Source organism: Cystoisospora suis (assembly GCF_002600585.1).
Source record: "Cystoisospora suis strain Wien I chromosome Unknown contig_373, whole genome shotgun sequence".
NCBI lineage: Eukaryota > Apicomplexa > Conoidasida > Eucoccidiorida > Sarcocystidae > Cystoisospora > Cystoisospora suis.
Window position 1 is genome coordinate 1 of NW_027153174.1, and position 12211 is coordinate 12211.

At 53.8% G+C, this 12211-nt stretch overlaps 1 protein-coding gene across 1 annotated transcript; it reads right to left on the minus strand.

The window, feature by feature from the left end:
• Nucleotides 1-409: 409 nt before the first annotated feature.
• On the minus strand, nt 410-3394 carry CSUI_000938 (retrotransposon ty3-gypsy subclass; the record flags this gene model as incomplete). The annotated part of the gene is given in 4 exon segments (XM_068061144.1): nt 410-1279; nt 1353-2148; nt 2404-2669; nt 2689-3394. Coding segments are annotated over 4 exon segments (2637 nt in total), but the record flags the coding sequence as incomplete, so codon positions are not given.
• Nucleotides 3395-12211: the final 8817 nt, after the last annotated feature.

Sequence of the window (12211 nt, forward strand, 5' to 3'; positions counted from 1 at the left end):
GAGCTGGGGCTTGTGCTCTTTGTAGTCCTCTGAATTATCGTCTAACTAGGTCCCTTGCGTTGTGCATGTGTTCGTCCGGCTCCCAAGGTGTTGTGCCGTCCCACCATTTTACTAAGTACTCGACACCATTTTCCGTGTTTCGATGTCCTAGGATGTCTTCTACCATGTACTCCTCTTCTCGGGCCGGTTCCTGTGTGGTTGTTTCTCGCCTTAGGTGTTCCCTTTCTTCTGTCACTGGTTTAAGGAGGGATACGCTGAACACTGGGTGTACTAACATTGAAGGGGGTAGGATTAACTTGGCCGCGTTCTTTCCTATCATTTTCTCGATTGTGTAGGGCCCTCGATATCTCTCCCTTAGTGTCCTTGAGCTCCCATCTATTGGTAGGTTCGCAGCTTTTAACCATACCCGTTGTCCCTCCTTGAACTCTACTTCCCTCCTTGTTCTGTCTGCGTATCTCTTTTGGTATTCCTGCGCTTTTGCTAGTTCTCTCTTGGCTAACTGTAGTTTCATGTTTGCTTGGAACGGAAGTGTTAGCTCTCCTGTGATTGTTGGGACTCCCAGTGTTTGGCAGATGGGTGTGGGAGGTATGAAACCATATAACAGGTCGAATGGGGCTGCTTTTGTACTTGAGTGTTGCATGCTGTTGTATGCATACTCTACTAGGGGTAACATCTCGTCCCATTTGGTTTCATCTCCTCTTAGCACGCATCGGAGCATCTGTTCAATTGTCTGGTTTGTGCGTTCTGCCTGGCCATCGGTTTGTGGGTGGTACGCTGTTGACCTTCTTTGCTTGATGTCCAACTGTTTACACAATGTCTTCCAAATGTCGCTTGTGAACCGGGTGTCTCGGTCGCTGACGGGTACCCCGTGCAGCCTAACTACTTCTCGGACTAATATCTGCACTATTCCTTCTGTGTTTACTGTCTGGGTGGTGGGTGCGAAATGTGCCATCTTTGTAAGTCTGCATACTATGGTTAGGATTGTGTCGTATCCGTCACTCGTTGTGGGGAGCCCTACTATCAAATCGAGGCTAATTTCTTCCCACGGGACTTCGGGGATGAGGAGTGGCTGCAGTAGTCCCCCGCTTCTTTTCCTGAAAGCTTTGTTTCTGGCGCATCTAGTGCATGCTTTTACGAACGCTTCTATATCTTCGTGCATTTTGGGCCACCCGAAGTGCGTTCTAATTGCTGGCTTTGTCCTGTCTATTCCTGGGTGGCCCGCTAAGACGTGGTCGTGGTAGTGCACTAGTATTTTTTTCCGCAACTCCTCCCCCGCACACTTTCCACCCGGCACGCACACGGACCCCAAAAAATTGGTTTCCCCACACATATTCACGCTGGTTGTACCACACATGATTTCTTCTTTCCTCGTCTATCCCCTCTCGCGCCGCTTGTTCTCCTCGGTAGGGAACCACGCTATCATTTCTCACAATCCCGCGGGCTATTCTCGTTGGCGTTGCGAAGTCTCTACATGCAAGGTACGCTCGCTCCCATCGGCGCAGCTCTTCTTCGTTTGGTCTCCAGCGTCTTCTTTCCCTGTTTCCCCGGATTGCTCCTACTAGGTCTGGCCGTCGGCTGATTGCGTCTGCTACTACATTTTGTTTACCCGGTTTGTACACTATTTTGATGTTAAAATCCGCCAGCTTGTCCAACCAATACCCCAGTCGGCTGGTTACCTGCTTTTGCGTCAGCATTCTGCTTAAGGTTGCATGGTCCGTCTCCACCGTGACCAACTTGCTACCAATGAACGATTTCCACTTCGTGAGCGCGTACACTATTGCTAGTAACTCACTTTCGTACGCGGGTAAGAACTTATCCCTGGCCCCCATTTTCTTGGACTCGAACGCGATTGGCCAGCCGTCTTGCTCCAGTACTGCGCCGATTGCATGCTTCGACGCATCTGTCTTTATTGTGATCGGTTTCTCCGGGTCAAAAATGTGCACATTAGTGGCGTCCATCAACTTCTGTTTCAGCTCATGGACTGCTTGGGAGTGCTTTGGTCCCCACATCATGTCTGAGTCCTCTTTTAACAGCTGGTGTAACGGATGCGCGGTCTTGTTGAAGTTTGGTATCAATCTTCGGTAGAACCCCACCATTCCCAAGAAGCCCCTGAGCTGTTTCCTGTTTCTTAAGATCTCCGGCCAGTTTCTAATTGCGTCCACTTTCTTCGGGTCCGGGGATATTTTCCCCGGTTCTATTACGAATCCTAGGTACGTTGCTTTTTGTGTGGCGATTCCGCACTTCGCGGCGTTGAGGAACAGTTCGTTCTCCCGCATCCTCTCGAAGACAATCCTTATGTGTTTCAGGTGTTCGCCCCTGGTCCTTGAGTAAATAAAGACGCCATCCAGGTAAACAATTACGAATTCGTCCAACTCCTTTATGAAAATAGAGTTCATCAGGTACTGGAAGGTTGATGGAGCCCCGGATAATCCGAACGGCATCACTTTGAATTGAAAGGTTCCGTAGCGGGTCCGGAAGGCTGTCTTCCACTGGTCTTCCTCTACCACCTCTACCTGGTAGTACCCCTTCTGTAAGTCCAGTTTTGAATACCACTCCGCTTTTCCTAACTTATTGATGAGGTCCTGTATTCTCGGGATCGGGTATGAGTCTTTAATTGTAATCCCGTTTAAAGCCCGATAATCGAGGACTAGGCGTAGCGAGCCGTGCGGCTTCCGCACGAAAGAAGACGGGTGCGGCTATGGGCGATTGTGATGGAATGATGAATCCTTTGTCTAGTAAGTCCTTGATGTATTTCTTTAGTTCCGCCAAATGTTCTTCCGACAGGTTGTAGCATTTCGTGGGGTAGTTTGGGACCTTCCCCGGGATTGTGGGGATCTGGTGTTTGATTTTCCTGTCCTTCGCCGCTCCTGGTGGTAGCGTCCTAAAAATGTCGCTAAATTCGTCGACCAGTTCCCTGAACTCCTTATCCAAAAGTCGCCCTTCTCTTTCCATTTGCTTGCTTGGTGGCGTCGGGTCCGACTGTAACGGGGGTTGTACCGAGTGGCATACCTCTCTCTCCTGCCTCCCCCCGTCCGGTTCTTCTGTTAGCTTCTCCAATTTCACCGCTCCTACGAACTCCACTTGTCCCTTTTTGATCCATCTGCGGAATTGTACCATCGAGCAGATTTCAATTATTCGTCTTCTTTCTTCTGTACCTTTTCCTACGCTTTCCTCGTCTTCCTCCTCCTCTGGTCTCTCTCCTTTTTTCCGGGGACTTCTTGTTGCTTGCCTGGCGTCTGCCAGGGTGAACTTCTTCTCCTCTGAAACCCTTTTCTTTCTTGCTCTTATTCCTCCGCCTCCTTTGTTTCTCGTGTTCTTTTCCCCTTTTTTCGGGGCTTGTTCCTTTTCTGAACCGCTTCCACTTTCGGTGGGCGTTGCATCTTCTTGCTCCATCCTGATTGTGAATGGCACCTTGTCCTTTGGGTTCTCCGTTTTCTTTTTTTTGTTGTTTTCTCTTTTTTCCTTTCGTTTTCCTGTCCATGTTAGCGCTGGCAGTTCCTCTTCCGCTACCGCCGGCAACTCCCTTGGTTTTGTCAGTGAACCGTCCATCCACCCTGTCCACCACCGGCTCGCGCTCTCTCCTTCGCCTTCCTCCTTCCGGCTTTGGCCTGCCTGACACACAACGCCTCCCTCCTTGAACTCGCAGCGCATCCGTGTTTCTGTTAAGAAGTCCATCCCTAATATTACCTCCTGCTTAACGTCCGCCACTATTAGCGGGTGATTCCCTTGCCAGCCTAGCACTTCTAATCTTGGTTCCCGTACTATCTGTGTCGCCTTTCCCGGCGCCCCTGTGACCCCCTCAAATTGGTACTCTTCCACCAGCTCGACCACCTCTAAGCCTGCGAAATGTACCACTTCCGGATGTATGAAGCTTCGTGCTGCGCCACAGTCTAGCAACGCCTTCCCTTCCTTCCCTCTTATCTTTATCTTTATTATTGGTGTTCGATATTTCAGGCTCGGCAGTCGCGCCTTCCCCTCTTTCGCGTTATTTCTCTGGCCCTGGTCTTCGTCGGGCGCTGTTGCCCCCCTATCGCGCTGTTTTTCTGCCGGTCTCTCGCTGCTCCTCTCCGCCTGGTCGCTCCTCTTCTTGTCGCCTCCTTCTCCGACTACCAGCACCCTTTCTTGTTCCGCCGAGGTTTTCCCCCCCGTTGTCGTCGTCATTGGGCATTTTCCCTGATTCCCGATTTGTTGTTTGGCCCTCCTGTCCCTCTGTTTCTTCCCCTGTTTCGCGGTGCATGCAGGCGTTGTCTCCACTGCTCGCTTCCCTGCGGTTATTGGATTCCGCGTTTTTGGTCCTCTTTTGTCTCCCGTCTTGCGCCGCTCTTTCTATTGTCCTTATTTGGTCTCTATCTCCCGTGTGTTTCCCTGTGTTTTTGCGTGTAGGGTCCTGTGGGGCGGCCCTTTGTCCGTGGCCTTCCTGTGTCCTGACTCCCGCTTCTGGGCTCTGCCCACCGTCTCTTCGCTCTTCACTCCTCGTTTTCCCTTTTCCGCGTTTTGCTTTGTTGCGGTCTTCTTTCTCTGTTTCTTTCTGTTTCTTTTTCTCTTTGTTCTCTTCTTTGCGCGGCCTTTCCTCCTTCCCGCTCTTGGTTTCGCCGCTGTTGCCACCTGTCTCCTGCCCTTTTGGGTTCCGCTGTTTTCCTCTGTTTTTTCTCGTTTTTCTTTTTCTTATTGTGTTTTATTCTCAGTCCCTCCTTTTCTTTTCTTGTGTTTGTCTGTTTGTTTTGTGTTCTCAGCCGCCTTGTCTGCCTCGTGCGTCTTTCCGTTGGCGCGCTGCTCCTCCCGCTTCTTCCTGCCTTTCTCGTTTCACGCATTGTCCTTGGTTGGGTGGTTCCACCGATCCCCCGGGTGGTGTTGGTGGTGCCACCTCCGTTGCTCCTTCTCCCGCGGCTCTTGAGCTTCCAGCCGTACTGGCCGCTCCTGTCGCCCCTTCCTTCTCTTTCGTTCGTCTTTCACGGCGGACGTGTGTGCGTGTCTCCTCTCCTTCGCTGTGTTTTTCGTACCCTTTTTTGCTTCCTCCGCCTTGAATCTTCTTTGCGTGTTTGTCTCTTCGTTCCCTTTTCCTTTCGCTTCATGTTGCTCCGCTACTTCTCCCCTGCTTCGCTGTTCGCCGTCGCTTTGGATTCTCCTCGCCGCTGTCACGCCGCCTTTCTTTCTTGCAGGCCACCGCTGAGTCTGGAGCTTCCTCCTTCCCTTTCCTCTTCTCTTTGCTTGAACGTGGCCCCGTTCTCTCCTGTTTTGCTCTTTGGGTTCTCTCCTTCGTCGTTTCCCCCGCTTCGAGTTCCGCTCGCGACCCCGTCCGTCTTTGCTCCGCTGTTTTCGGAGCCCGTGGCGCTCGGTGAGCCGTTCATATTATTTGCTTCGCCGTTTCTTTCCGATGTTTGTCGTGTTGTTCGCTTCTTCTCTTTCCTGTTCTTTCCTTCTTCTGTTTTGTTTGCTTTGTCCTTCCGGGTCTTCCTTTGCGTCCCCTTGCTTCTCCGTCGTAGGTTCCGTTCTCGCTTGTTCCTGGTGCTTCCTCTTCTTTTTTCCTCTTCTTCTCTCATCTCGTCCTCCTCGTTTGCGTGTTTCCCTTGTTTCTTTGTTTTCAGGTTCTTCCCCTTCCCAGTTCTTTTGCTCGTTGCTTCGACCTTGGCTGTTCCGATTCTTCGGCTCTTTTTCCGCCGCGCCTTTCGCGTTGAGTCTAATTCCCGTCTTTGCCTCTCCGAGGATCACCGTCGCTTCTCCTTTCTTGTTTTTTCTTTGCCCTTCCATGAATCTTTTTGAGGACCTCTTTTCTTCTCCCAAGAGGCCTCGCCTTGCTCCTTCTTCCTCAGGAGTGGGCGCCGCTGACGCGGCTGCGTCGACCCTCTCATTTGTTTCTTCGTCTCCCGCTCCGCCGCCTGTCTCTCGCGGCCTTTGTGGGATTCTTTTCTCCGTGAGTCGCTCTCTTTTGTTTCTCTTCGCTTCGCTTGGGCTTGAATTCCCCCCTCTCTTTGCTTCCGGGTTCTCTGTAGTCTCTTTCTCTCTATGGGGGGCCTGTGCGCTCTTCCCCTGCTCCCGTTTTTCTTTGACTCTTTCCTTGTTCTGCTTCTTGTTCGTTTTTTGCGTTTGTTCTTTCCTGCCTCTGTCCTTTTGTTTGCAGGACCGGCAGGCCATTGCCTTCCCGGAGGTTTCCTTTATGAGCTTCTTTCGCCCTGGGTTCCATCCCCTGATCGTCGTTCCTTTCGGCCTCCGCAGTGCTCTGCGGTATTTACCGTGCTTTCCTTTCTGGGTGACACCTACCACCTCCGGCCGCTCCGACCAGGTCAAGTACGCTGCTTTCTTCTTTATTCGTTCCCTTGTCCCTTCTGGTCTGCTCTGTCTTCCTCCTGACCTGCTTGTTCTCGCCCTGCTCTTGCCTCTCGTCTCCCTCTCGTGCTGGACGCAGTTTCTTTCTGTTGTTCGCCTTTGCCTTGTAGGGCTTACGATGCTGTTGGCGAGTTTTTCATCCGTTCTCGTCTCGGTACGTGCTTCCCTTCCTATTTTGGCCCGCTCTGGCTCTTCTCGCTTTGGCCCCCAGCCTCGTAGTCTTTTTCCTTCCTTAGGGTTGTTTCTCTTCACGTGACGAGTCCCACTGGCGTCACCTTCGGAGTTGGATAGTCCTCTTTTCGAAGGCTTGTCATCACCCCTATGTGTCCGACGGGGGCCTCCGTTGCATAACTGTTTTGAGTTTGAGTCCGAATCAGGTGAGCCTTTCCCCGAGACGTTGTTTCCCTTTTTCCTTGTTTGCCTCTTTCGCTCACGTCGTTGCTTTTGTGTTTGTAGTGTTTTGTCCTCCCGTGCTTCCAGCGCGAGGTGTATACGTTGGAGTTGTATCACGCGGACGCGCAGACGCCTGTTTTCTTTGAGCTTTTTCTTACCCTGACTCGCATCTGGCGACGATTCTGCTGCCCTTGGTTGTTGGAGTCGTCCTACCGCGTGTACGTGGTGGAGCATCGGGCCGCTGGTTGGGCTACCTTGTAGCACATGCTGAAGGGGTGTGGGCACGCCTCTTCTTCTGTTGCACGCCCCTACCGCATTCCTCCAGGCTATCTTTGTTCTGAGTCGTTTGTTGCTTTGTTTGGCGGCCGGGAGTACCTCCCGCCTCTGTTCGACGCTGAAGTCGTTTCGAGTCGTCTTCTTGGCGATCCCCCTTCTTCTGTCTTTAGTGACGCGTCCACCGCCGCCGGCAGTTCGTCTTCCCCTCGTCATCATCCTCGTTGTGCCCGTTCGTCTGAGAAACGGACTCGTGTTGATGTGTTTACCTGCGATTCTTGTGCTATTTCCGCCAGCTCTGACAGCTCGGAAGGATCTTGGGATTCTGCTCCGCTTTCCTCGCCTACGGAGTATTCCTATATTCACCCGGGGATCCCAGCCGACGTTGGTGTCGTTCGCGTTCTTCCTCCCGACGGTGCTGATGCCCGTTTGCTGTTGGAGCACGATCGGCACCCCCATGGGCCTCCGGCTTACCCGGACGTTCCTGTTGCGCCGTCCTCGCGCCACTGATCTTGCTCCCGCAGTGTTGGTGGGGCCTGTTCGCCTTTTTTTGCCGGGCGACGTCCGCCTTGGTCTTCTCCCTCTCGTGTCGTTCAGCTGCCTCGTGTCCTCTTTCTGTTTTTTTCGTTCCCCTGTGCCCGTTGTCTTGTTATTCTGCGTGTTCCTGCCCAGGCCGACCTTTGTCGCTGTGTTCTGGACCGCTTCTACTCCAAGCTCTAGTCCCTTTCGCCTATTGCCCCGTTTGTGCTCTTTCGCTGCCTGTTTTCTCCTCCGCCTAGGCGTTCTTCCGGCGTTCCTGTCCTGCTGGCGTTCTCGTTCTTCTTGTCGGCCTCTTCCTGCTGGCGGTCTCCGTGTTTGGCCCTTCCTGGAGGACTTTCGTCTGTTCGTTATTTTCGCGGTTGTCTTCCGCCGCCGCCCTATGACGAAGACGGTTGAATTCACAGATCCTGCGCGTTGTGTGCGCGGCTCGCCTTTTGCGGTTACTTTCCGCCGCCTGACTAAGACGAAGACGGCTGATTTTGCAGGTCTCACGCGCTGATCGCGCGGTTCGCCTTTTGCGGTTGCCTTCCGCCCCCTGACTAAGACGGAGACGGTTGAATTTGCAGGTGTTGCGCGCTGGTTGCGCGGCCTGATCTTCGCGGTTGACTTTCGCCGCCGGGCCATGACGAAGACGGCTGATGTTGCAGAAGGCGCGTGTAGTTTACGCGACCTTGCATTTGCGGTTGTTTTTCGCCGCCGCCTGCCTAGTTTTCCGCCATAGTGGTAGTTGATACGTCGCCCTTTGGTTGCCGTTCGTATTGTAGCGCAAAGCAGGCGCCCGTGATGACGCACAATTGGGCCTTCTCTCACTTTTTCGGCCTTTGTGCCCTCGTGTTGAGGGTTGGCGGCCACGGTAGTGAGGCGGACCACCTTGCCCCTCGACGCACTGTTCCCTGGGGGGGCTTCGAGTTCGGCTTCGCTTGGCCAGCGATCCGGCTCGGGGGGGTCTTGCCTCCGTCCTTTTGTTGGCGGGGCTGGCCTGACAGGTTGGGTGTCGTTGGGCTTGCCCGTCCGTCCACGGTTGGTTGTTTGCCGCTGAGGGCGGCCTGGCCTCTTTTTCCGTGCCTGTGGACTTCGCGTGTTTTTTTGTTTTGTATGCCAACCTCTTTCTCGCCTACGAGGGCTGGTAGCGGCCGGGCAACGAACTCGCTTAATCTGTTTGCTCTTCGCCTTTCGGTTGCGGCCTGTGTTGCCGCTTGTTGTCCCAGGGTCCTTTGCGGCCTTCTTCACTTTTCCACTCTGCTGTTTGGCTACCGCCTTCCCCGTCACTTGATCTGTGTGCTCCCACACTGTCGCTACTAGCCCCTGGCTTGCCGACGTTCACCTGCTGCGCTCCGTTGTTAGTTTGTTCGCCTTCTCCTTTACTTGGACTTCCTTCCGTTCTCCTTTGCCGCCGCGGCCTTCTCCCCCATCCAACACTACTAGCACGCCCTCCTCACTACCCTGAACTACTCGTAGTCCCGGTATTACTTGTTCTTCCCCCACTAACTCCGGTAGTCTCTTCACTTGCGGTAGGGCGGCCAGTGTGTTCACCTTCTCTCTTTGTCTCGCTGGGCCGTCCCACGTTACTTTCCGAGGGAAGTTCGTAGCTCCCGAATGGTCCCTCCTCCGTTCGGGAGCCCCTAGTTTGACCGTTTGTTGGGACACTCGTTGCTCCAGTGTCCCAGGCGGCCGCACTCGAAACATCGGCTTCTCGACTTGTCTGACTCCCCTGACGCGCTTCTTTCCCTGGGCTTTCCGTCACGTCCGCTTCTTCGATATCCCACGCTGCGTTCCCGGCTGCCTGATATGTGGCGGCTTCCACTTCGTGTTCGTTTCACAGCACGTTCTCGCTCCCTCTCTTCTGGTTGGTCCGCTCGTTTCCACGGGTCGCCGCGCTCTCGCTCTTTCCACCACAGCGTACGTTCGCTGCCGCTTGAGGAGCTTGAGGTCACCTTCCTCCCCCTTTCGTTCCTTTGCCGTTCTCTTCCATCACACCGTCGTTTGCTTTCATATCGCTCCTTCCCACTGCCTCGCCTCTCTTCTTCCCTGTCGTTGCGCCTTTTTAACCACCGTTCCTCTCTTCGTTTTTCGTAGCGGTCTTCTCGTTTCGGTGAGGCGTACCTTCGGTGGTTCCTTCTAGTTTCGTTCCATATTTCTTCCATCGCTACCGCCTTGTTTATCGCCTCCACCATGCACGTCGGTTCTGCCCCTGCTATGGCCATTCTCCACTCTGGCCGTAGGCCTCTTATAAATGCCTTAGCTTTTTCCTGCTCTGTAATGTTCCAACACTTTGCGACTGCTTTGTTGAACCTTCCTAGGTAGTCCTGCACCGACGTTGCGTGCTTCACTTCCGCTANNATCGCCCCGAAGTGTTTTCGCATAATGAATTTCAACCCTTTCCAATCCTTGGGGGCCCTGTCTCCCAACGAAAAATTGTACCAGTTTACTAGTTCGTCCTCAAAGCAGGCTAGTGCCCAGAACAATTTCTTGTGTTCCGGCACTCCTGCCCCCATCATATACAACTCCATGCGACTAATCCAGGCCTCGGGGTTCTGTCCGTTGAACCTTCTCGGCCTGAACACTCTTTCCGGCATATCTGGTTCTACTTCTCGGGCATAGCGTATCATAGGTGTCGCATACGCGTTTTGTGCGATTCGCCCTCGTTCCTCTTTCATTGGTAACGGGTATTGTTCCGACATAGACTGTCGGGCTTCGAAGGTTGTGGACGGTGGGGTTGCCATGTTGTGGTCAACGGGGGCTCCTGGTGGCGCCGCGGGGAATGTCGCTGCTCTGCCGCCTTGAGTTACTGGTTGTTGGCTGGTTGCCTGTAACCTTCTAGCTCCCCCTACCCGTTGTTTGAGTCCGTTCGGCGATAGATATTCCTCTGACTCGCGGTGTAGTGGAGACCGTGGTAGGTCCGTTGTCGGTCTCCCTCCGTCGATTGGCGCCCTCAAATGCTCAAGAGTGGGTGGAGCCTGCCGAGGTACCGGCTGTTATCCGGGACGACTCCGTCGTGGTTGTCCGGGCGTGTAGCGTTAGGCTGGCCGCTTTCCTAGGGATCTTCGACAGTAGTTCTGCCTTTGTCGCTGAATGTCTTCGGGTCTGTGCATCGGCCGGTGGGCTCCTCTCCCCGGACAGAATAGAGGATGCCAGCGGCATCTCGCAATTAAAAAAAAGGCCCTCGGGTGGCGTGTCTGTCACCGCGCTTGTGTGTTGATCCTGTTGCCGCGTCGCGATCCCGCACGGCTGAGTTGTTACTTTGCACTTCTTGATTTCCGACACTGGCGTTCGCGCCCTAGTTTCGAACGCGCAGTGCCCACCAATTGTCACAAGTCTCTTGTTGGAGGGCGGGGCTCCAGCTTGATCGAGGCCCGCCGCCGGTGGAACTTGCAAACCGGCTGTCCACTTCGCACATCAGATAGACTTAGCGGTTCCCCGCAGTGGGGCGTCCCAGTTCTCGGCACACGCACGCAGGTAGGGCGACGCCTAGGTACACAGTGAGCAAGTCTTTCACCTCATGTACGGAGTCATCGCACCGACACACGCGACGCTGACCGCTAAGTCCGGGCCACTGAACCATAAGAATAATATCAACTGAACTCTCTTCCGAGCGTTCCTTGCACCCCTGGGTGGTCTGGTGTGCACCTATTGTGTGTGTCTCCTGACTTTTTGGCTTCTTCGTCTCTCCTGTCTCCCATGTCTCCCGTGTCTCCCTGCATGCATCTTAGTAAGCTTTCTTACAGTTGGTCCGCGAGGTTTCCTTGTTCCTTTACTGCGTCGTTACGAATGTTAGATTTCGGTCGATTGCAGGCGCATGCCTCGGCTTCGTACAGCTCACGATCGCCATTCTGGTAAAAATAGGCCACTATTTCGTGGCGATCGTGAGCTGTACGAAGCTGAGGCAACCGTCGGCAACCAACCGAAATCTAACATTCGTAACGACGCCGTAGAGGAACAACGAAACCTCGCGGACCAACGATACAAGCAATCAATTCTAGGTACCAAGAGCTCCCTAGCGCGGAAGTAACAGGGCCGGAGGACCCAATTGAAGATCAGCAGATCGGCGCAAATTAAGCGCAGAAGTCGAGAACACGACAGGCAGACCGGACGAAGTTCCCGGGGGACAAGAACGGCCAGATCACGCACTCGGCGACCTAGCAAACAAGAGGCGGGCTCGACAGGGGTATGCTGGGAGAAGGATAGCCCCGGAGAAGGCGAACTCACCTCGCCAGAGACTTGAGCATCCCCAGCAGATCACCGACGCATCGCCTACGGCGCCCAAGGAGAGGAAAGGAGTTCGGCAAGAGGGAGAGAAAGAGCTTGACGCCTCCTAGAGGAGGCTAAAAGAGAAAGAAAAACCCCAGCAACCTATTGGGAGCAGCCCAAGGACCGGGAACCGTGTTTCGTGTAGGGGAGACCCATGACCCCGTTTTCATGATCTAGTGTAGAAGTCGTGAATTGCACGGCGGCCTTGCGCGGCATGTAGGTCTCGCGCCGCTTTGAAATTAGTCTGCGTAGATAGAGGAGAAGAAGAGGTATTATGAGATACCCAAATTATAGCCGTAGGAGCAAACCTAGGAAAATCGATATTTTGCACCGAAATAGCAGAGGACCGGGGCAAGTGCCGTCTACCCCGCAACTCGCGCGTAGCGAAGCACGATTTTGGCCGATCTCAGCGGCCAGGCCACGCTAATTCAAG